This window comes from Haliaeetus leucocephalus, unplaced genomic scaffold (genome assembly GCF_000737465.1).
Source record: "Haliaeetus leucocephalus isolate CR32 unplaced genomic scaffold, Haliaeetus_leucocephalus-4.0 Scaffold151, whole genome shotgun sequence".
Classification (NCBI taxonomy): Eukaryota; Metazoa; Chordata; class Aves; order Accipitriformes; family Accipitridae; genus Haliaeetus; species Haliaeetus leucocephalus.
The window spans coordinates 13,912,396-13,938,296 of record NW_010972587.1 but is presented as its reverse complement, the minus strand read 5'-3'; the positions used below and the strand labels follow the sequence as shown (position 1 = coordinate 13,938,296).

The window sequence follows — 25,901 nt, the reverse complement described above, 5'->3', positions numbered from 1 at the left end:
CTTATTAGAAAAAACAGTTAAAGATAGGGAAAAGGTATAGATAGGGGTTTTTTTAGTTTTACAACGTATAAAAATAAGTTACACTATATATTATGGCTTTCTCATTTAGGAGAAGAGTGCCATCATGGATTTAAACACTAGATGTTGTAACTAATTAACTCACCGTGTTCTCAGACTTTCCTTGTTTGAGTTCTACGTGAAAAGAAACAACCAAATATTAGTGGGAAAATTAAGAAGCCTCCAAACAATTTAAATAGCAAGAAGCACTTGTAGAAGTCTTTCAGTGAAATTTTTAATTTAATTTAAAATTTTAATTTAATTTTTAAATTAATTTAAAATTGAAGTTTTAATTTAATTTAATCCCTTGGCACAAATAAAGGCCAAGCCAAACCTCCCATGAGCTTCAGCAGAGTCAGGACTTCATGCCGAGCTTCATTTCAAAAATGTTTACATACCAGTATCATACCATTATGCTACTGAAGCAATGATTTCTCTTTACTGTTTGCTATGTTAATCATACAACTAAGATACTAGTTAGATTTGGTATGCAGCTATCTCAGAAAGGCTACAATAACACTAAACCAACAAGATTCAAAACCACAACACAACTGCTCAATATTAAGTGTTGTTCACTACGAATAAAAAGGAAGGGGTGGTGGGGGGGTGCAAAAGATGCTTGAGTCAAAGACCGAAAGAGCGCATTTACACAATGCTATATTACTAATGGCTGAGTACACTTATATTTTGAAGTCTACAGTTGCATTCAAATTGGACAAGTTATGACAATATTCAAATATGTGTAAATAAAAAGAATTCTAGTTTCATAGCTAAAGTTGTAACAAAAGTCTCATTGTGCAGCTGAAGTAGCATTTGCAACAAAGTTCACCAGCAGACAAGCACAAATTTCAGACTTACAAATATAGTAAGAAAGATCATGGCACTGAGTTTTGGAATATTTTCAAGCTCTAGTTTTACTCAGGATTGAAGAGTTGCCAGTTGAACAAAGTTAACTGAATACTGTACTTCCCAGCTCCTTATAAACAAGGCTTCACATCATGCAGAAGATGAGCTTTCTCTCCCCTTTTTCTCCAAGAAAAGTATCCGAAAGGCAAGCTACAGTGATTGTTTCTGACAGCAGTAAAATAAAGCAGCAGATAGAGAAGTAGGCATATCAAAAAATTCTTACAGAAAAAGGCATCCGTCCTGGTTTGATTTTGTTTACAAAAAGGCACTTCACATATTGCTAAAACTCTGATAATGTACTTATCCTTTTAGTTTTTGTTAGAAGGATGTATTTCAAGGCAGTTAGCATGAGTATGCAAATATTCTTTATACAGTGTTTATCTGTTACAAATTTTATAATTACATATAGTATCTTACACCATTTAGAAGAAAAGATTCATGTTCAAAATAATAGCAGGTCTTCATAAAATACTTCAGTGATGAGGGATGATCTGTCTTAAGCAACACACCACCTGTAGTGAGTTCATGCTAATAAGAATAGCAGTGTAAATCTTTCAGAAGTGAGTCCTCAGTCTTTTGTTTTCCTCTCGTAGTCTCTCAATTTCAGCTACTAAGCTTTCATTTACGGAATATCTTTCAAGTAAAGCGTGCATTTCATTCTAGAGAAAAGAAGAAAGTCCCAATCAGTAGCTATAAAGTTAATTATTCCAGTTTTATCCTATCCATTTTCATATCCCTTTTGAAAATTAAATAACCTAGATAATGCTGTTTTTAAAAACTTTTGACAAGAAAACCGAGATTTTTTTTTTTATGCTGACATACAGTATTTTGATCATTAATACATTAGTGAATATTTTATCAAAGGATATTTTGCACTTCTTCAGGATGAGAATCTACTAATGCAGGTTCCATTAAGATGTTCAGTACTGAGAAAAGGTCTTTTTAATGCAGATCAAAAGAACAAAGATTCATAAAAAGGTGAAGTTAAAGAACACAGAACACAGTTCAGTATGCATGCAGTACCTATAAGTGAAGCTTTCTATTTGAATTCCATCTATCTCCTCCTTACCCCAGCTCTTGGTCCTTTCCAAAGTATAGCTGAATTTGTTTCCCTTTTGTCTTTTTATAACTCCTGAAATACGGAATTCATGGTATCTACCCAATGCATATGTTCCCTTTACTTCTCAAGCATAAAACAGTTTAACAGATTCCAAGTCATAGTTTCCCCCTCCTTCACATCTAATCCTCCCTTTCTTGCTCTTAATAAGCAAAATTGACTTTCGGTTTTGAGAGAAGTTGGCATGCCTTGGTATTACTAAAAATGAAAACTGAATGTATTTCCCACCATGCTCTTTGTACATACCAACTGCACATGGAACTGCTTGATCATCTCCACTTGCAAATTCACAATATCTCGATGGCATGCTTCTCTGGGGGAAGAATTGCATAAGGACAGTCCTTAGTTTTATTTAGGAAGCTGTAATTCTCTCCAATCTTCAGCACCCAGAACTTGACAATTCCTCACCTTCATGACATTGTGAAACATGAGTCTAAAAACCCTCAAGCCATGAAACATACTCCTCTACCACTTATTTTCCGGAATACTTTTGTTACGACATTGACTTTCATAAGTACCATTTTTTCAGTGTATAAAAAGACAGGATTTTTTCTGTTTAGAAATATAAATATCGATATAAATGGCAATATCAAGATTTTTTTTTCACTTGCAAGCTGTAAACTTCTCTCGTTTTTACTATTCAAAGCTGATTTTCAGTCCCTTGACCACAAGTACCACAGAAAGATATTTATCTGTAACTGAAGACGCAGCTTTTCAGTACATCACTTTCAGCACTCTTTTGTAAGAGGGCCCAAAACATCAACTGTGATAAATGACACGTTATCCTCAAGCCCACAGAATGCTCCAGGTTAATCTACATAAGATGCAGTGGCAGAGCTGTCCATGAATTGTCATGAATTTGTCAATTCACAGACAACTATTCCACACGACAAGAACCAAGCTTGGAAATACTCTCTGAACACTACACTAATACAAAGTGGTCCAGATGCTGAGGAAGAACAAGGAGAACAGCCCACAGAAAAGCAGGCAAGCTCCCATGCTCTTCCTGAACAGCACATCACAGTGCAACTGTCTGAGGCTGAACACTGTGCTATGGGTACCAACGGCCTGAGAAATAAGGCATTTCTTAAGTAGACGCACACAGGTTTTATTTCATTCTCCTTTCCTAAAACATATAGCAAACCCAAAGGGAATATATTCCTCACTTTCTATTTCCACAGGTTACTGTGCTTCAGAACTCCTATTGGAGGCAAACAATCTTCGAGGATATCGAGCATAGATGCCAGCTGGCAGCTTAGAAACCCAAAGATGTAGGTTATCTCCCAAAGACAGGAAGTTCAAGAAACAAGCAGCTTTTTGGAAACAAATGAGTTATATATGCCTCCTGGTCCTTTTCTCAGGTCCTCGTTTTTTCCCCATTACTTGAAGAGGAATGATTTCAGGCAAGAATGGTAAAATCCTTTCCTCAGATTCCAGAGGGTGAAAGGTATTTTTATCAATGAGAAGCTTGCAATGGCTCCCTTCCCTCTTACTGACCTCAGTACAATCCATCTTTTACATTCAGTTTGAATGTATCCACAATCTACAACTGGAAAAAGGGCCAGCAGAGCCTTCCAGCCACTCCAAGAAGCGTGGGTCAGAAGAGAAACACCATCTCTGAGGCTCCAGATCTGAGATACTAGAAGCACAAGACTGACAAGCACACCTCCCAACACTGGGATACCTGAACACAGACTTTAAAGAAAACACATCTGCAATCCATAGAGTGCACTTTAAGTCATGTGAAAGTTACAGGTTTTAATCAGATGTGTGATTATCGCCAAAAAAGTCCCAGGGGAGTTTTACTAAACTGTATTCTTATTTAAAGACATTTAATAACATTCAATGTCTTTTTCTGTTGGCAGATACAGAACAGCCATAGCACACAGACCTGATAAGCTAGTTTTGCATTGGTTTTTGTCATCAAGTCAGCAACACTTTCCCTGCCCAGCAATCCTTTTCCCCTCCACCATTGCCATCAACCTACTTAATCTTAAACATGGGTTTGGAAGTGATCCCATAGGTACAACTCCCTCAACTGCTCCATCCCCTTCAAACTCCACTCTAAATCCATGCTAATTTGACTTACTTCTTTCATGACACATGGAACGTTAGTTAGGTATCCACAAACACAAAAGTATTCTGACACCAACTATCATTTACAGCACAGACATTATTTTAATGTAAAGCTTCACCAGTAGAAATACATACAGTATTTCACCTTACATAAGCCAAGCTAACAACAATCAAAGCAAATACAAGTCAACTGTCTAGATCAAACTCTCCACAATGTCAACTTTAAAAGAAATTTCTCATGCTGTGACAGGGGATGAGCGGGGAGGGAAACAATCAGCACAAGGCTTCAGGAAAGCAGTAAGGACCTCGTTATGCAGATAAATTTACCATCCGAGAAGTATTCAAACACTCATTCTGAAAACATGTTAGCAAAGCCATGCATTAACAGCCCTCAGAGACATCAGTCTAATTAGTCATTCAGAGCTATTAAAAATAGTTTCATACCTAGATTTCCAAGATTAGGGCTATTAATGGTGTCATTTCCTAACGCAAGTAGAAATTTGTTAAAGCAGATGCTAAGACTTCTTACTAAGAAAACATGCCATTGAAAACAGAAATGTTCTGCATGAATACCAGTACCTGAAGTCATCCATTGTTTCTTGTATCATATTCTGAATGAAGCTTATTTGGATTGATGTCAGAGGTGCATTTGGTCTGCTACTCCCAATGGTTTCTACTATTTTTTCTGACAACGAACTGGCAACTCCAGCAGTGACAGGTGGTGTTACCTTTGGACCTTTACAATTAAAAATAAAATAAATAATTTTTTTTACAAAATCAGTGTAATGGAGTACAAGAGGGGTTTTTTTATTTGTCTTGAGGCTTGTCAATATTTTACCTCAAATATCATCTAGTAAAAAAAATAATTAGATTTAGAATGAGTCTTTTCAGAGGCAATTAGAGATGTTTTAGGAGGGCTAACTGGATTTACAGAAGAATCAAGACTGGATGTTCTGTTTTAATGCTAAGGCCATTTTATCAGGTTTCACATCAGTTCACAATCAACCACGCCTAAAACTGAGCCAAAATGATCAACTTACTTGTTGAGGTAGTACCATTTACTGGTAGATCATATGCAGGATGAGCCTGAATACTCGTCACTAGTCTCTCATTTGTATCAAGAGCCTTTACAGCAGTGGATGGTGGTGGAGGACTTAAAGTTACAGATTCTGCACTTGATGAGCTTGATTTTGAAAGCTGACAATAGAAATAATAATTTTTTAAAAAAAAAAAGGAAGGTGAACTCTACTTATTACAATTATCTAATTGCACTTGAAGGCTAAGTTTTCAGGAACACACTTTCAAACACTTTTGGTTTTAGGAATCTACTCACAAACATATGCTTTTCATTTCCTAGCAAGGCATCTTAAAAACCGATTGCCAAAATATTCAAAATTGCCTAAGTGTGCAGACACAGAAAGGAGTGCAAAAGGCATGGGCCTCTTAGTTTTCATATCAAACATTTTGTGGTGAAGTTACAAACATCATTCCTAGCAAACTCAGACTTCTCAAAAGCAATACAACAGGAGATATGGTCTCAGCAGAAGCCTATCAAAGGTATCTCAAGAAGGAAGAAGAGAGAGAGATGAAGGATAGGGAGAGAAGAGGGTTGAATTGACCTAATAAGCAACAAACAATCATACTGGTGCAACTGACTAATTATCATTCTTGATTTACTAGAAAAATCAAAATATTCCTCAGGCTAGCCTGGTTTTGTTCCTGTGAACTTTTGTAACCTGAGCTTACTTAAGAGAAACATAGCATTTATCTTGCATTGCTGAAGGCTGATGCGCTTAAACTGAACAACATTTTACAGATTTGTGTCAATAGTGTGAACAGAGCTGCAAAATAAGATTAGCTGGGACGCTATTAAGGATTTTTCCTTCAAGTAGTAGTGTTCTGTCAAGATTCTAAAGACGACCACTCATAACAAGAATTAGTATAGTATACCTGCTTTAAGACTTCTTTAGATTCTTGTTTTCCAAGATTTATTTTCTTAGTCTCAGTCTCTGAATGTTCTTCCTCTTCCTTAATTGGAGATCCCACAAGTGCATGTAACGGGCTAGACCGTACTGGTTGTGCGCTACTGCCCACTGGGCTTCTTTTTACTGGAAAGGCAGTGGGAAGCTGTGGGAGAAAATCCAAACCCAAAAGGTAGGGCTGAAAATCCAGACCTAAAATGAAAAGGGAAAGGTGAAACATGCAGGACAAAAAACAAGCACACACATCAAATCAAACCCATACTGAAAACGCCTGTACACCCACACAAAACAAATAAACAACACAACAACAACAAAAAAATCACCCAAAAATGCACCCCACAAAAACTAAATCCTTAAATCCAACTTACCCTGTCACTGTCCTTATTAAAGTAATAAAACATGAAAAGCCTCTATATATCACTATAAATTGCATAAAGGAAAAACAAAATCACTTTAGGACGATACTCTTGATTTCCTGTTACCGTGTTGTGTCTTACCACCTCAATGTGTTAGACAATTTCCAGAAAACTTCATTTCTTTCAGTGTCTGCTTTCATTGTTTGTTTATTTTCAGTAGTATGACAAAATTAGCATGTAAGAACTAGCATAGGCCTCCAAAGGCCTACCACTGACGAAGAAAAGTGTACTGAAAGTATGTTTACCATCTCCTTTTCCTTGAGGATCTTCATTCACTTTACTTGCAATAATATCTACAAAATACCAGAACACAGACAAAACTAAGTGTTTATTTAATGAAACCTACATCAATATTCGTATCATTGCATCAAGTTCATAATCAAAGACAAATTAAAATACCAAGTAGGTACAGCGGTTGGTAACACACAAATGTCAAAATATCATGCTACATGCAGATAAATGATGCTTTACAAGTTTCAGTATTGGCAACTTACCATCTCTGACTGGAGAAAACACATCTCCTAAACTACTTCGACCCAAACCATCAAAATTATTTAAATCAGCACTTTTCCCATGATCTGTTTCTTTAGATGGAATCACATCCAAGCTGCCACTATGGGGAAAGCCTTAAAAGGACAGTAACATTCAGTTAGTAATTGATATTTTCCCAAAATAACATACATTATACGTAAACAATCTCACAGCCAGTATGATGCCTGGTAAGTCCAGCAAGCACTTTAGAACCTTCTACAGATTCCAGTCAGAGGGTCAACTTCAGCTTCCTCATTTGGGCTGTCAATGCAGGTGAATATAACTAAAAGCTAAGATACATACTAACAAAAATAAGATACACTTGGATCCCTTTCCTCTTTTTAAAAAGGAGAGTTGTCAAACTGGAGAATGCACTCATTTTCAGAAAAATCTACACAATGGATGCAGCAAATTTATGGTGTATCAGCTGAAATGAAAACTAGTGAATGCACCTTCTGCTAAGAAAGTAACCACATTCAGATGATGAAAATTTAAACCACTGTTCATAAAACCTGTCCCTACTTCTCTATGTGGGATTACTTGTTCAAGTGATCCAAATGTGACTGTGTGGATGACTACAATTCATCATGTCCAAGTATTTACATAAACTGGAACTTGAGTCATGTTTAAGATTTTACTTTTAAATGTATTAATATATCACATCTTCCACACCTTCAGATACATCAGTTGTGACATATACATAGGATGGCACTTGCTAGTTAAGTAAATACTTGGCGTACTGAGTCAAACTAGAAGTGCAGTGTCAACCTGTGCCAGAATCTGCAGAGGATCTACACAGAAAAAGCATAATATAAAATAGAGCAAAATGTCTTTTGTATATTTTTACCCATTCCCCATAATCTAGATGTAATAAGTACCTAAACCAGAGGATGACTGTTAAATAGAAGTTTATGGGAAGCCAGCTCAAAGTACATCCAAACTTCTCATCACACCCCAACTCCATTTATTCTTTTGTACTTTAAAATACCTGTGACAAAAAGCCCCAGACCATTTATAAGCTGTATGAACAGATTTTTTTTTGTTTTAAATATGCTATCAGATCACTTTACTGAATGCCCCTTATTTCTCTGAAGTTAAACCCCATAATCACGGTCTAGAAGAGCTGCCTCAGAACAAATGTAGCTTGTGGTCTCTCATCCATTCCCATTTTTAAGTTTAAAGACTGTACCTTCTGAAGTATACAGCGGTCTTTACTTCTAAAGTGAACACTCAGTTTAATGAAAAATATTTGATTTACTTGGTAAGCCTTTATTTTCTTAAAACATTTATTTATTATGCATGGTCCTGTTTAATGGCCGTTACCCCTTACATCTTCAAATAAAGATAATAAATCATATTTTAATTGAAATAAAATTTTCCACACCATTCAGTAATGTTGATTAGCAACACTTCTTGCATACACAGGAAGCATTCTACTTCACCTTGTACTTCACTGCATACCCAGGGGAGGTCATTAATACACATCTCTATGAACTGCAGTGGCTTATTGCCTAATTACTGTTGCTAAATGTATTTCTCCTTATTTAAAAAAGGAGGGGAAAGTGCTCTTGCATTAAAACGGCTTCAGGATTCTTTTTCAAGAATCAAACTAACAGTGTTACTGATTTGACCATATTTTCAGAACCCCTGAATTAAATAAAATTTTAAAAGTACATTTCATATAGTGGCAGAATTTTAGAATAATGCTCAGAATTCTTATAAAGAACTTGTTAATTTCAGAAGCATAAATAGCAAGTACAGTTATACAACTAATCATACTTGCAACTATATTTAACATCTTTCCTACCATGTGATGTTGGAATCATGCCTCACACAAAAATACAGTTCAGTTCTTGCTTGGGTTTTTGGACTTGGGGCGGGGGGGGTTTCTGTGTTTTGTTTGGTTGGGGTTTTTTTAGGTGAGGTCTGTTACTTCTGTTTATTAATAGAATTACAAACCATTAGCTCTGCACTCCTTACAGACATTGTGTCAGAAAATACATTATGTACATAAGGACAATCTACAGGAAGTCAGAAAGCAAGAGACAGCCCCACAATATCACCATAGAGTTTTCTCCTTTAAATACATACTTTTACTTCAAGTCCAGAATTTTAGATTTCATGTGTCTAAAGCTTGTAGTAGGACCCAATTCACTTCTCACAGTCTCATGTCTAATGCAGTAGGGGAGGGAAAAGAAGGTGCAGATGTGCACACACGAACATGCAGTTCTTCCAAAGAAATTCCCTTCCCTCAGTGAAATTTTTATACTGTAATGGTCAAGATATGAAATATTCCTTCCATCTTTTATGTTATGCCAAATATGATTAAAAAAGGAGGAAGAAGACACTACCTGTTTTCTCCTGAAGAACATCTCCTCCCTTATTCTCATTCGGCAATGTCAGATGAGATGAAACTGTTGCTGATGCTTGAGAGGCAATGTTTTTGATGCCAGGATTTTGAATTCCTCCAAGATTACTACCAGCTTTGACTTCTACTCTTTTGGAAGCAGGTTTATTTGAAGAACCCGTAAGGTTAGACTGAAGAAAAAAATAGAACAAATTAAGAGAAGTTATTATTCCTTCAGCTAAAAGTAAAAATATAAGCCAATATTCTTTCTGTTTCAAAATACTAGAAAAAAAAATACAGTTCAAGTTGCAAAGGTTGCCTAGGAGATATGCCTTTACAAATATTAAAAAAAGTATCTTAATGTAACTTCAAAGAACGTGGGAAACATCTGTATTATTATATGAATACTGTGTGGACCTGCAAAAGAATAGCAACAGAACTTAAGGTACCAGTGGAGTGACCTGGCACAAACCAATTTTGATCCTAGGCTTAGGCATAGGAAAAATAAGAGATTACATTATCAGGGGCTCCAAATTGTAAAGCAATAGTCAACCACTAACAGCAAGTGTGCTAGAAGAGGAGGAAAGTCCCAGAGCGGTGAAGAATCCACTTCAAAGGTTCTCTCCTTCTCCACTGAATGGACACATGGGGTTTCTGGATACAGTAGAGCCTAATTAAGTCTTGGAAGAATCTCTTAAGCCTTTATTATTTAATCAACTTCTCCATCATTTATATATGGCCTTTTGCAGGCACATATAAGACCATGCAAAACACCTCAAGACGGGCAGCTCTGTGTCTTCCCCTTAAGTGGATGGGCCATGACAGACCTTTCTGCTACTGCCTACAAATAAATCTAAGGTGCCACAAACTGATCTGCAATGGCAGCACATTCACACCAGGAAACTTAAGACTGAAGTCTCACTCATTTCTATACTGAGGCTGGGCACGGGAGAATTCCACAATAAAATGCCCTAAAATGGCACTTAAGACTGAGCAGTTTATAATTTCTATGTTGGTATGAACCATTTTTGTTGGCATCTATAATGCTTAGAAACTGAATGCTAACTTTTTTTTAGAACTTAATGCCTTGCCTTCATTAATCTGCATATTGAGCAATAAAAAGGAATTTTTTTTTTTACCTTGGAAAAAGTGCTACTGAACTGAAGACGTATGCATTTCACACAGCCTTTGTGAGCAATTACTGTTTTCACTGGTGATGTCAGTTGTCTTAAGTCATACTGGCAGATTTTTCCCCGGGAACATCCTATAGCCAAAGTAGTACCATCAGGCATGAAGTCTACTGTTGTCAGAGGAAAATCAGCTACTATTGTTGTCAGTAACCTTCAAACAGGAGAAAGGTGAGGATAAAGAAGTTTTTAGGGTTCAAAAGTTAGACTTTTCAAAACAGAGTTATCTAAAAACAAATATAAAAGCTTTCATAATTCAGCTACAGGTCAGTAGTTCCACTTCTCCAGTCCAAGTAACCAGTGGATTAGGCTTATATAATCACAGAATGTCTCAAGTTGGAAGGAACCCATGAGGATCATCGAGTTCAACTCCCTGCTCCTTGCAGGACTACCTCCTAAAAACTAAACTATATCACTAAAAGCATCATCCAGGTGCTCCTTGAAATCTGACAGGCTTGGAGCCATGACCACTTCCGTGGGGAGCCTGTTCCAGTATACTAAGTGTTTATGCTTAAATTAAAGACTGCATATGGTCAAAAAGATTTCAACAGGACAGGATCAAATTGCCTCATAACAGCAGTTCTGGCACCTAAATTATTTACTAGTATCATCATTTCCAGCAGCAATCATACTACATACATCCTGTAGTTTCCCAAGCCTATCAGCTCTAACTTCCCCACAAATCTAGGAAGAACTTCAGGTCCTAGTTTGCATCCTTCTGCTCCACCCCTCCAAACTAGAGCCAGACTCCTGCTTCTATTCAGCTAAAGTGAAAGCACAGCTCGCACTAGAACCAAATTCCCATGAAACCACTTGCCATCCTACCCTCTTACTACACAGTCCCATCACCTACACCCCATACTTTCTGCTTTTTCAGCCAATGCTCTCCCATATTTAAGGCTCACTATCTCAGCAACTCTGCACCACAGTTGTGTCTTGTACCTTGAACTAGAAAAGCAGACAAGCTAAGCTCAGGTGGGTGCAGGTCCTCACAGGCTGCACTGCTCCTTACAGAAGCCAATTGCTCTGTATCAACAAGAAAAGCCCACACACAAGCACTTGGGAGAGGTCACTCATACGTAGCACCTCAATTAGTTCTCATATGCCTTGGGTTTTTTGATTGTTCATCTGGGTTGGCTTGTTTGTTAAATAAAAAAGCAAAATGGACCTTGGCACAGGTTCTCCATTAGCGATATGCCACCACTTCAACCATTCTGAATGTGGTCTGAATTAAATATTTCATGTCATAGTTAGGCATGCTTTTTCAGTTTATAAAAACCAAATAAGGATCCTATAAAATCAAAGTCTTTAAAATACTCACTTTTTACTTGAAGTGTCATAGAGAATAATTCTTTTATCCAAACCTACAGTTACAAGCAGCAGCTTATTGACTGGAGAAAAGCAGATTTCTGAAGCTGGTGCTTTATGAGTATTTTCAAAATTATGATATGGGTTCTGGCTATTTACATCCCATAGAGTTACATTTCCACTGTCAGAAACACTGCCCAGCAAGGATTTCTTAAAGGTTGAATATTTCAAGTGTCGAATAGGCTGTAAAACAGACATAAAAAAATGAATTGTAGTACCACTATTAAATACCATATTAATTTATTTTATAAACATACATACCACATCAGGAATATAGATGTTACATTAAGTTAAAGTAATTTACACAGGCTAGCCACTCTAAAAAATAAAAAGTAAAAAAAAAAAAAAAAAAAAGGGTCATTTCACATTACAATGCCATTTTTGCTGTCAGGGGACAGACTTTTTGTTTCTAGAAAAGTTTCTTGGTTTGTCAGCAAGTATCATGCCATCTTACCCACTACAAAAAAAAAGACCACGCCACACCTAAAATGGAAGGAGTGAAAAGCTACATTATTTCACTCATTGGTCTCCTGCCAAGAATGTTACACTTAATTCCCCTCCACTGATTTTAAGTAGTTGGACATAAGGCAATTTGATAAGACACACAGACTCCAGAGTTATGAAAGTACGTACGTCCTGCAGAAGAACAGACTTCACCCTGAGAGCTAGGACCACAGAAGAGGGTAATATGCCTGGTTTATCACAGGCAGCCTTGCTATCGCAGAACCATGTAATACAGGAACTTAATTTGCCTTTCAGAAGCAGGTAAGTATTTTGTTTCCACCATCTTGCTTCAGAGGATGTTTCAGAACCTATCTGCTCTAATACTAAATCACAATACTCAATTTCCAGATTAATTTTGTTGATGACTCATTTGCACCAATTCACCTCCCTGACAACAACACCCTTACACTTAAAATGTTTCCGAACTCCCTAGTGCTGCTTTTCCCTGTTTTAATCAACAGCCACCTCACCTTCTTTCAGGCTTATTTTGCTATAAACAATAAGCAAGACTCAGTTTCCTAAGACTGGTTTTTCAGTACCATCACAGTTTCTTTGTAAATCTCCCAGCTTGAATCTTTCCTGAATATGGACAACCAGAATCTTGTAACATCATAAAACAATTTTGCTACTGCCTTACAAAGGCAGTAACACTTCATCCATTTTATACTTATCCTGACCTATCCTAGACTGCATTTTCTTTTTTGTGATCCAGCCTGTTTTGGTTGCTCATTGCCATTTTATGATCAAGAAGCCCAAGTCATTCTTTCCCTTGGGAATTTTCAAATCCTAGTCCAATACAAAAAGCCTCACTTGTGACCTAAGCCTGGTACCTTGATTTCTATACTATCATTGTTGTTCTCGGATCTATTATTTCAATGATTTTTAGATAGTCACAGTCCTCTCTTACAGGCAAGACCTTCCAACTGTGTCTCATCATAGCTCTACTTCTCATATCATAACCATTACTGAAAATATTAAACAAGATTAACTACTGATAACCCAAACAAATACTGTTCTTTCAATATTACCTACTGTCTTCTTTCCTACAGCCTATTTCTTACACATCCTCAAATCCTTTCTAAACCTCCATCTTCTCTAATATTTTCTCACAAGGCACTGAATCAAATGCTTTACTCAAGTCCAGACAGATGAGAGCCATTACATTTTATTTGTCTGAAAATGCTCTCAAAAAGCTATTATGTTATTCTAGTGTAATCCACAACACAATGCACTGTACTGGATTTTTATCCTGTTTCTCTCTTTCACTTCATTTCAATGGAGATATTTGTTGGTTCATATGCCTCCAACGTAATTTCTAGCACTTGTATTGCATGTCTCACTGGAAGCCTAATTGCTCCACAAAGAAGCAGCACGCTCAACTGCATATTCAAACAGGACAGAAGATGACTGTTTACAATTAATATGGTCCTCTAACTGGATACAATGGAGACATTTTTATCAGCATTTTTCAGTTTATTTACATTGAAGCTGTTATTCCTGATTGTCTCAATATTTCTTTTTTCAATTATATACATGAGCTACACGGGAAACATGCCTGCTCCTCAGTTATCTCACTTCTTCACCTCCAGATACCTTCCTTACTGCCCTGGCATCTGCTCATGGTCCATTTTCTCCCTCCTCTGTTCTCCTGCCCACCACAATTACTCTCTCCTAGCTCTCCTCAAACATCCTTTGCTATCCTGCCAAGTCTCCCATTTTCTTTTCTCATTTTTCCTTCCAGTCTCACAGGCCCAAGGCTAGTTCTCAATTGTTTTTTCATATATATACCTTCCCCATACTACATATGTTCCCCACTTCTCATTGAAGTCATGGCGCTTCCTCAGAGCAGCTTCACAGTTTAATTTCAGGTTGCCGATGAAGGAGGTACGAGGTGTGGAGAAAATCCTATTCACTCCTTACTTTCACTGAATTAGGTTAGCAACAAACTTCACTTGCAACAATGCAATTGTTAGATCAGACTCAAGGAATGGAAGCGCCTAAATCTGTGCACACTTTTATGAGACAGCCAAATGCATCACATTGGCGTCCCTGACAGTATGCTACATGTCCAAGTTTCAAATTCTTGCCCAGACAGCTGGAGGCACGAAAGAACCTCATTTCTGAAAGGCTGCTTGACAAGACAAAACCAAAACATTTCTCCTCCCAGAGTGAGTCACTTAAATTTGAAGTTTTCTACAGAAAATACTTTACCTGAGAAACATCTAGGTGAAAAAATATAGCCTTAAGCTTCACACAGTTAGAAAGAGCAGACAACCAACCCTCATATGGGAAAGCATCAAGGATTAAGATGCAGGTGGTCAAACTACATCACTTGCAATAAGTCTTAGCTACATTTTCCTTGTTTCCCACCCCATCCATAATCAAAGAGCAAATTAGAAACTGTATATTCGAATGAGATTAGGCTTCATCAAGTAGCATTCTGTCTTTATCTTTAAAATGTTGACTTAACTCTACACGAACTTTATAACAAAACAAACAAAAAACCAACATGCTATCCAGCATTCACTGGAGTGAAGTTAAAATACACATACGACCACTATGAAATCTGACAAGTATACACAGAAAAATATCTTTTTTGTGACCCAGTGCTGCAAGGGAATGGGACTCCCTGTACAGGAAGAGATGAACTATTACACTTGATCAGATGTTGGAGCTATTTAGTCCTACACAGTATGAATGAAAGTGTTCGATACTGAAGTTCTGAAAAAGGTAAAAGGGACCCCTCCTCACCCACCACAGGAGACGGATCCAGGATAATCTAATGCTAGGAATAAGTCTCTTCCAATCAGTTAAAACCAAAACTTATCTCCTTTATAATATTCCTTTTGTTGTAATTCTCAAGTTACTTTTCCAGCCTTCTCCCTCTGATTACATTTATTGCCAAAGACAATGCTAAAAATCAAAAATCATGATGATCAACTGTGTGTTCAGAGAAAATTTTTTTTGTTTGTTACGTTTATGTCACTGAACATTATTGTTTAACTGTGTATCCCTTTATGTTGTTATTTAAGAGGTTTTCTATTTTCTTCAGTTCCTTTCTTTTCTCTTTACCAGACTTCTTACCTACTTCTAACCCCTCTGTACCTCTGTCAATCCTAATTCTGTAAACATTTTTGAGCTGTCATGCATAATATTCTAGATCAGATTCTATCATCTATTTTTAATTTCATGTTTCTTTATCTTATTTCTTATATTTTCTAATGTTTTTGTCTATCTTAGTGACAAGAAACTAACACGCAGTCAGTCTTCACCAAATAGTCTTAAAAAAAAAAGTCAATTTTTGCTTGGCATGATGAAGTCACACAGACCTTTGGTACACTCCTAGTCAGGTTTTTCCCCCTGAAGAAGCTGAACTTCATTTGTCATTTCCTGTCCCTTTTCTTAAGTTACAGTTTAGAAACAAAAGTTCTGTTACTCGGATTTTGAACACTAAGGCCTCCAACGTAGCCTAGATGAAAACAGGCCCAATACAGTTCCTTGGCCTTTGTACTGCCAGCAATAGGAATCCCAAGCCTAAAATGGGCACACAACCCACACGGTTTAACTGCAAGGTTTACTAGTTACAAGAAAAAAATTAGCTAAGGATGTGGGAGACAAGTTAAACATTGGTACTTTTCTGAAAAGAAGCCCAAGAATGTTTACAGATTACAATTTCATCCACAAAATCAAATGCCAAAGGTGTAGGACATGTTTCATCGGGAAAAATCTGACTAGGCAAGCTTAAGTATCTTACCTGAATTGGATCTAGGGCAATATTTAAGATACTTGCTTTATTTTAAGTCAGCATAGCTGTTCACTAGGTGAAACTCAAATATACATAAATAAATATCTGAATGGAAGTGGGAAGGGGTCATTCGTTTTCTAATTATTTTAGTCATTAATACGAAACTCATTTCAAGATTGTTAGGAATGATGCAATTATTTGGAAGGAGTCATGTTTTGGAACTAATCTGTCAAAATTGAACAACAACAAAAAAAAGAGGCAAATATTAAGATGTAGTGAAACTTGCTTCAGAAGTACAACTCCTGATGATCTCTGGAAATTCTGCACACAGAGAACTACCAGAAAACACATTTAGCGCAAAGTGCTGAACCCACAAAGAGAAAATTAAGTCCTCTTTGGAACACTTTACCAGTCAGTGTAGCACAAAAAGCCATACACATCTTTTTGCCTTCGCAGTGATTGGAGTAGATTTTCTGTAGAAAATAAAAGTACATTTTATCTTTAAGCTTCACAATAAGACAGCTGAACAAGGAACAGTGCACTTCAGAAAATGGTTGGTCTGTTGCTGAGAAGGACTAGCTACACTTAAGGCCTTTCACCAATGGAAAGCAAGAGAAAAGCCCAAAACTAAACCAAAAGTAGTCTAGCATCATTGATTACCTTATTTAAAGATAGTACAGTTTCTTAATCTCCTTTATACCTTGGTGAGCCTTATAAGTGAGAAGGCGGATGTAAACACAGTTGACAGTCTTCAGCTTTTAAAGCTATTTCACTATATGGAGTGACCAGAACTCATCACACTTCTCCACAAATTAGCCAGCTGTTCAAACAACTAAACTAAATCCTGTTGCTAGGAGAACAGCACCAGGCAGTGAAGACTTGAACAAACATTATGTTTCGAAACAAACCTTAATTCATCTTCACAACAGCAAGCAGATAAGAATCTGGTAGTCTAAATGAATACCAACAGCAAAGACAAATTATGGGATCTGCAAACAGCTCTGTGCAAGAACTCAACTCTAATAAAGCACAAAGGTGTTTCTAAAACAAAATCAATTAATAGAATATAGGCCAAAACTCATATGAAAAGAAAATTGTTTATAGTCACAGAAAACACTGCAACCTTGGGCTCTTCTACTACTTGTAGAGTCTATACAATATCAGAAATTAACTGGCAAGGAAACTACATTCCACCATGCTCAAACAGAGACAAGCTAAATTTTATAAGGTTAGTTTGACCTCACATTCCCCAGTTGTAAAAAAAGTTACTAGGGAGTGGTGACCCTTACTAAGCCAGACAGCCAGTGCCAGGATCAAGCAGGAGAATACGCTGTGTATCTATTCAAGCTTACTCTTCAAAAACAGGGCCCCTAAACTATAAATCGAGTAAAGGCTTTTTAAATTTAAACAGAATTACACAAGTCTTCAGATATTTGCTTGACTGCACAATTAATCCTGCAATTCTCTACAAGTACCAGTTAAAACTCAAAACCAAAAATAAAGCTACTTTTGCACATAAGAGCAAAGATAATTTTTAGGATATAAGATAAGCTGATAAACTGGGACATACAAGTAGTCATCCCAGTACACAATTACAACTCAATTCCATTTTAAATTAAGGCTGCAATCAAATAACTGCCCCCCTTTAGAAAATGTTACAGGCCCTTTAGAAAGTGAACAGTAGCTCTGTGCTTGCAATTACTTTGATTTAACACTTCAAATATCCTTATCCATCTTAAAGGTCAATCAGCTTTACAGTAGGCCTCTTGATTTCATCTGCCAAAATAGCTATTCACTGCATCACTTATTCCTAATCACTTTTTGGTGGAAAGACTTGAATATATCAAACAGGTTGATGCAAATCATCCTCATAAGAATTTTTTCATCTTCCAATTAACTAGCAACATAGCCCCCACTCTGGATATTCACCTCAGCTGTGTAATCCAGCCATGGATATCCCTGTACCTCCTGCCTCACATCCACATTTTTCATAAGATCATAACAATCAAATCAGAAAAATGAACCGACTATATAGATGGATTTTTAAGATCAAACCAGGTATGAAGTACAATTTTGCTTCAATATAAGTATGAGACTATGGTGATGGATCAAAGACACTGCAGCACCCAAGAGCAGAGACAGTTTGAATTTAACAGAGATTTTTCAACAGAAAGTATACCACAATTCCTGTGATACTATAAAGTTGTAAGAGATTCTTCATCAAGTTATATTGTTCATGCTAGACAGGAGAATAATTTAACTTTATACTCTATCTGCAATCTAGGACTGAAAAAGCTGCTGCAGTAACAGAAAATGAGTAAGTCACAACTTCAGTATTCCCTGCAATATTAAAGGTCAGGTTTAGGACCAAAGCAATGGTTCTGCATCCCCTAGGCAGCTCTTGTCACTGTAAAAATGACTCAGTAAAAAATAAAAGAAGGCCTAGAACTCAAACACTTGGCTGTGCCTAAGACAACATTCACACTAAGAATTGCACACTGGAACTTCCAATGGGACAACACAGCTCATTTACTACTGCAGATGCCCTTATATCAAGGGAATTCCCCTAGTGATACCCACTAATTCTCCAGTATCTTTTGAGTCTACAAGAAGGAATTCCAGTGGAAAAACTCTACCAAGGCCCTTAAGTAGCACATATGGTTTGTGTTTGTCTTTTGCGCAGTTTTCCTTCAAACTAGTTATCCAAAATCTTGCCTAAACACCTCAGTAGGTAATATAAAATCTCATTGCTTTTCAGTTTGAGCAGCTGTGCAATTTTTATCTCTGGATTAAATAAATTTATTATTTCCAAATGCAGGCTTATATACACCCCTACTGTACAGATGGCTCTGTTCAGGTGAACATTTGATTACTTTGGGTAAGTCAGAACACAGGCTACATGGTCTTTGTTCTTTGCAACAATATACATTGAGTTGTGCATTGAAATCCTGCTCTGGTTTGTAAAGCCAACTAGTTTTTGTTCAGTTTTAAGATGTGTAGAAGTTTGTTCTTGAGGAACCAGAGTCTACAAAGTAAAATTTGCTGTAACCTGTACATAAGTGAAGGTACTTGAGAAATTTGTATTTCAATGTTACCTATTGTTTAAGACTAGAATACACACACTGGTCTAGTTTTTTCCTTTCTGTAACTGCACTCTTAAAAATTAAAAGGAAACAGATTAACAAACTTAAAAGCTTTTGATATGTACTTTCAATTTCTAAACACTGTGAACTAAAGCTTCATACCTGAAAGGAACTTAATACAGATAGCCTACCTGACGGCTGCCATAACCAAAGGGAGTACTTGATAAATTGGTGGTAACACTGTGTAGGATAATTTCACCACTCAAAGATCCAGAAGCAATGTAGCAATCATTCCAATTATATGTAATACATGTGACTTCATCTTTATGATCCTGTGGGGGAGAGAGGTTAGAGGGAGAGGGTTAAAGACATTCAGGATAACCATATTCCTTCCTAATCCATGCTTTTGCAGAAAATTTCAGTTTGATGGTTTTTTTTCTGACCAGCTGTAACATTTAAAAAGATTATTTAAGAGTTATTATGGAATATCCCAGAAAATAGCAGAACACACTGAAGATCAGCCATTATATTTTAACCACTGTGTGATTCTTTTCAGAAGATTGTTTTAATAAATTAGTAAAGATGATGCTGTAATTATATATAATATTTTAATGAGAGAACCATAGAGGCATCTACCACAGGTGTCATTAACGTTATTTTAAAATAGAAATAACGAAACCAGTGATATTTGAATAGACTTTCTGGGAATCTGATGTACTACTGCCAACTTCCCCTTCTGTCACTTTTACCATTAACACCTATAATTACCAAATAGCTTTTTAGTATAGTCATTTGCAATGATGATATTGTGTTTACTGAATATACAGGGGAAGACAATCGAGTACTCCTAGCCCAAAAAAGGAGAAAAAGATATTTAAAGTATTGTATTAGCTACTTAGTAGTTTTGTTTCAAACTGTAACTTTAAAAGTCCAAGAAAAAAAGAATAAATGAAAGCTAAAGTTTTATAGCCTCTTTAACAGTGATCCTAAATAAGGGCAAATCATCTACTGAAGGCATTGTGGAAATATACTAGACCATCCTAAGTTTTGTGCATCACAACAAGGTTTTAGAGAATTCATACTGGATCAGTTAGAAGACAACAACCATGTCTCAGTTTTGCATAACATTAGTTCTACTACAGTATTCTACAAATACAAAAGTGTCTTGTTTGACGTGTCGGAAACAGCAATTATCCGAAATGCTGCCCCTGGAAAAAATCCCCATCAGAAAGTATCAATACAAATTCGCAAAATAAGAAGCCTATTCTGAAAATTTAAACATACTTTATTATAGAATTGTACTCCGTAGACATCAAGTTAAGTATGCTTGTTAAATTAAATTTGCTATTTACAGCACATAAAGAATGCAAACTTGAACAAGACACATATGTGTGCTAGCTCCTATCTGTGAACTTGATCCTACAGATACATGACTTAGAGAAAGTTTGTTTGTTTTGTTTTTTTACAGTTGGCAGCAAAACCTGTAACTCATGAAAGCTACAGCTCTTCCTCAGCCAAACTTACCTTAAGGCTACGGTAAACCCTTCTGGATTTCAGATCCCAGATATTAACTGTGTTATCAAGGCCTCCACTCGCAATATATGAAGAACTAGAATTCAAGCTCACACATGTCTGTTTTGCCTGATGGAGAAGGGAAAAAAAGGTATGTTAAAGATAATGCAGGGATTTATTCAAATCTACTTAAAAGCATATTGATGTGTGTTTTCATCTTCATTAACACAAATAGTCCCACTGACCAATGGAACCATTGCTACCCTACAGTCAAAAGGCATTTAAAATCCAATCTAGTTTGGACATATGTTTAATAGACTTTAAGATCTAAATACATTAATTAATAAACTCTCAAATGCTCACATCTTCCCATTCCAAATTTTTTTAGCGCCTTTTCCTTCAATATGCATTTTCCCTTTAAATTATAGCTCCCTAAAGTGCAATCATAGACTTCTATTCAGGTACTGAGTTTTAAAAAGAAAATGCTAAGTTTAGAAAAAAACTCCTTAAAAGAAAATCAAGAAGTTGTCTAAGTCATGTACTTCACATTCCCTAAACATTACAAAGAATATTATAGCAGCAAACCTCATAATTCGGTAAAGTGATTCTTTTTAAAATAATCACTGAAGTACCAGCTTTTGAAAAAAATGTCAATCTTAATGATAGATCTACATCGAGGACAAATTATTATTCAGTTCTATCATGTTGAAAATTCACTTTTAAGTTCCTGAGATTTGAACTAAGAAAAAACAAGTCCATCTAATTATTGACATTGAAAAATTGGAAATGATTGCATCAGTTACAGATCAGATTTAGTGAAATCTCCAGGACAAGCATTTCACCTTTGAAAGCATTTGCTTCAGCAACCTAAAAGCTGGGTTTGAACACCTTTTCTGAAAACTTCCAGTCCAAATTAGCATTACAATAGCTATCCAAGGAGAACAATTAGAATGGTTTAACACTAGCAAATCATTCAAACAACCATGACAAGAGACTCTTCTAAAACTAAATCCAGCTTTCTGAAGAGTTTATAGTGCCACGCTTCCACTTAACAGGAAAAAAACCCTGACCATAACAGAAGTGCTACTATTTCACATATTTCCAGAAGCTACTGCGTGTGCACTCCAAGAACAACCTTTAGATAGACTCTTAAGTTTTTCAATGTATAATGCACAGGCATGCATAATACTGACAATTCAAGGTGGAAAACGAAGTTCAGACTTGAGCTCTGTTCCATCGCCTACACATTAGATCAAGTTCAAACCACTGCCTGCCTTGGGCTATCACACTGTGGCTCAACAGGCAAATTCCCCTAGGAGAAAGCTACCAGCATCAGAGGCTAGTACAACTGCATTTGTATTCTCTTACTGGTAGAACTATTTCAAAACCACTATTCCCCTCACTCTTTATATGTATTTAACTATGCACAAAAAAATGTTTTTACATACGTGTCATAACTCTAACAACAGTAAAATTAAATTGACCCCAATATGCAGAACAGATGTAATACAAACAGTACACAAGGTGGAGTGTGGGGGGGTAAAAACAGGAACCAGCATTACTCATACTTACTCCTTCAGCTATTTCAAAGAGCGGAACAGGTTTGCTTTTACAGCTTGAAACAACTATTTTATCACCAGCAGCAGAAGCAGTGGCCAGGTATCTATCTTAGTCACAAGTTATGGACCATAATTGTATTATACTGGTGATTAATAAAAGCAACAGTAAGTTTCCCCTACCGAACAGAAGACAGATTGGCTAAACAGTCTAAAGTACTGTACCTTGAAGGGACCTAGAAATAGAAACATAAGGCTATTTTCCAAGCTTTCATTAAAAAGCTCTTGCATTAACTACAGCCCTTACTTCCCAATACAAGGAAAAGCAATTTCTTTCAGAGAGAAGAGAAGAAATATCTGGCAGATATTATTTAAGAGCTCTTCACCACTAAGGCAGCTTATCTGCTTTACAATTTTGTTTCCCCACCACTCCCAAGTAAGAGCCCCATTTATCACTAAAGTTCAAAGGAATGTCTGTTGCTGTTAGCAGACTATGGATTTAAAGAACCTGTTGGTGACAAACATTAAACTATTTCACTATATAGTTTCTCAAGTACAATGAATGTTTGCTAATTTGTCTCCCTCTGTACTGGGGGGAGAAAAACAAAACCCCCAAAAAAGAACCTTTTACAACACCAGCTCCCTCAAAGTGGTAAGAAAAGCCTTCAATACAGAAGTACAGAGCAGGGAAACTGCCTCTGCACCCCCAACAAATGAATCAAGTAATCATTTAGATCCACGTCCTGTATGTCTTCAGGAGAACGCTCATTGTGATTTTATATTTGTTTATTTAAAAATACAGGTTAATTGGCTGGACTTAACACTAAAGAACTGGTAGGCAGATTAGTGCTTGCTATTTCTTTCGTTATTTTAAGGCACCATTTTAGCTTATAGAATTATGCAGTACCAAACCAAATGCTCTACCCCTAACAAACATTCAAAAGCATATAGGAGTAAGATCGTTCATTGTTGCAGTTTTGGGGGATGGAGAGAAGACTAGGCAGAAGAAAGCATCACAAGACAGACTGTCTATTGCTAAAGTTTACTAAACAACATATATAAGTGTATGTATGTATAGAAATACTATATCTGTGCTTCAATTTCTTTGCAAGCTCCATATCTAAAACATTCATTTGTGCTCTAATTATTTTAACTTTTCTCTCTTACATCCACTTATTTGCAGACTTAGAGGACAGAGATTCAGAACTTGCAGAACCTAATTGTTAGGTGCCAGCATCTTGTCCTTCTTTTACATCAAGATCAAACATCACTGCCTGTTCCCATGACAGTCAAGCTGTTCACCTGACAGTCCATTGTTTTCATGAAATTGCTCATATATTTACCTAACACCTAGCACCTCATATCACTATTCTGTAATAGGCTTCCAAGAGAGGGGTGAAAGGTCTAAACAGGCCAGATCCATTTTCATGCATAAATCACCACCATCCTATGGATGTTTTCCTACACATCCAACACATTTGTGCTTCCTCTGTAAATGCTACAAACAGCGCAAAGAAAACCAGGGCCTACAGAGAAAGAGGCAAGTGTACACTATCAAAGACTATCAGAATCAATGAGAAGCTGTTCAAGGAAAACAAACAATCAAATCTTTCATTACAGTTTTCCGCTCTACACTATGTACAGAACTTTACTACACGAGCAATTGTTTTGTTCAACCTTGTCAATAAATTAAGCACTGCCTTGAAAGTGAATATTGTAATCAACTATCGAAGAAACAAATGAGTAAGCTTTACAGTTGGTAGGCAATTCAAGCATATCATAATCATTAAAAAAGTGTTAGCCTCCTAAAGGAAGAGAAGCTTCTTCAGAAGCATTTACCAGCATGAGTTCATTTTGTAAATCACTTCAGCACAGAGAACCACAACATTTTCTTCACAATACATACAAATCTTTTTATACAAGACTTCAAAACTGTATCAGGCCTGTGATTTACAGACACTTTAATAAAAAAAATTCACTGAAATTTTGCAGAACGCCCACAAAACTATGGCTGAAACTGTAAAGGATACTATTGCTGGCCCAACATAGTGAGCTGACTGGATGCGGGGGCGTATGTGGGTTGAACTGCTCCACCACAGTTAGAGATGAGGAATCCCATATTTTAACGTCATCTCCTGATGAAGCAAAACGTATGCTTTCTTGCATGGCTGCACCTGTTTTTGCAAAAATAAATAAAAAATGAAAATACATATAAATAAAAAGTAAAAATATACAACAAGCAGCTTCACAAGTGAAAAATAATTTCCCGTATACCATTTAATATTGTTTTCTTGATAACAGGGACATTTAATTGGAGAGTTACACAATTAGTACCGTTCAGCTGAATATACTACTGAAAGCAGCAGACACTCCGCACTTTTGTTACTTGAATTCTTGCAGGAAAGGTATGCTTTCCTTTTCACAAAGGAAAAGCCAGCCCCTCTACGGTATCAAGAGACTAAAATGATGCTTGTATCTCCACAGATTTTACAGCTGCCTAACAGGAAGCCGTGAGCATCTCAGGGACTCATTTCCCACCAGCAGATGGAGATACACAAACCAGAATCAAACCGACTGTTGGGACGGGAAGGCTGAAAGTTTGGAGCTAAAGGACTCACTTCAGCGTTTATCTCACCGCCTTAAAGGAGTCATCCGAGAATCCTTTAAACTAAACCTTTAACGGAAGAACACGGGCGACAATGAGTCACCTTTCAGCGCAACTTATACAACATTAAAAAAACAAAAAGACCACCAAGGTACTACCATTTCTTTGGACCGACACCGTTTTAAGAGTTAAAACCAGGCTAATCGATTCCAGGTGTGTAAAGTTTATTCTCAACTTTTAACTCCGGGTACTTTTAAACCAGCAACAAACAAGGACTCAAAAGGCTTTCCTTCACCTGAAAGCAGAACCACCCTTTAGCCAAAAGTTTCCGGGACGCTTCCACACAGCTTTGGGCCACGAACTCTCACTGCCGAGAACATCTGAGAGGCGCACAACACTGAACAAAACTCCCCGGGACGCTCAAGTTCCACAACCGCCTCCCTCGGCCGTTACCCACGCCATCAGCCCTCGGAGCTGCTCCCCGCTCCTTCCCCACTCCTCCCGCCTCTCACGGGCCTTCTCTCCCCGCTCCCCACTTTCCGCCCCGGACGCCGCGGGACGAGCCGCTCTCCGCGCCCCACGGCACCGACAACCGCCCGGCCCCGCGCTCCCGCTCAAGGCGGGACCCCGCTGCGGCGTTCCGGGCTCTCCCTCCACCGCCGACCGCCGTTAACCCACCTACCGAGGCGGGCACTGGGCCGAGCCCGAGCCCCTTCCCCTCACGGGCCCACCGGCGCCTCCTGAGGGATCGGGGCCCTTCCTCAGGCGCCGGCCACGGCGATTGGCCGAGGCCTTTCTGCTCCCAGTTCTCGACGGGGTCCGCCCGCCCTTCGCCGGCCAATGAGCGCCGCCCTCAGCCGCGCGCCCGCCCTCGCGGGCCGCTTTGCCGCGGCCCAACTTCGCCACCCG

The 25,901-nt window shown here is 37.5% G+C and overlaps 1 protein-coding gene across 1 annotated transcript; it reads right to left on the bottom strand.

Annotated features, from left to right (window-relative positions):
* Nucleotides 1–573: 573 nt before the first annotated feature.
* Nucleotides 574–25,738, bottom strand: NEDD1 (neural precursor cell expressed, developmentally down-regulated 1). Its single transcript, XM_010561908.1, has 15 exons — nt 25,671–25,738; nt 24,418–24,561; nt 22,404–22,498; nt 20,844–20,960; nt 19,511–19,651; nt 11,941–12,170; nt 10,572–10,773; nt 9,437–9,623; nt 7,049–7,180; nt 6,800–6,847; nt 6,107–6,330; nt 5,197–5,353; nt 4,736–4,892; nt 2,327–2,393; nt 574–1,622 (listed from the first exon to the last, which is right to left on the bottom strand). Exons 2-15 carry the CDS (start codon nt 24,551–24,553, stop codon nt 1,518–1,520), a joined length of 1,998 nt encoding a protein of 665 aa, XP_010560210.1. The 5' UTR covers nt 24,554–24,561; nt 25,671–25,738; the 3' UTR covers nt 574–1,517.
* Between the last annotated feature and the right edge of the window lie 163 nt (nt 25,739–25,901).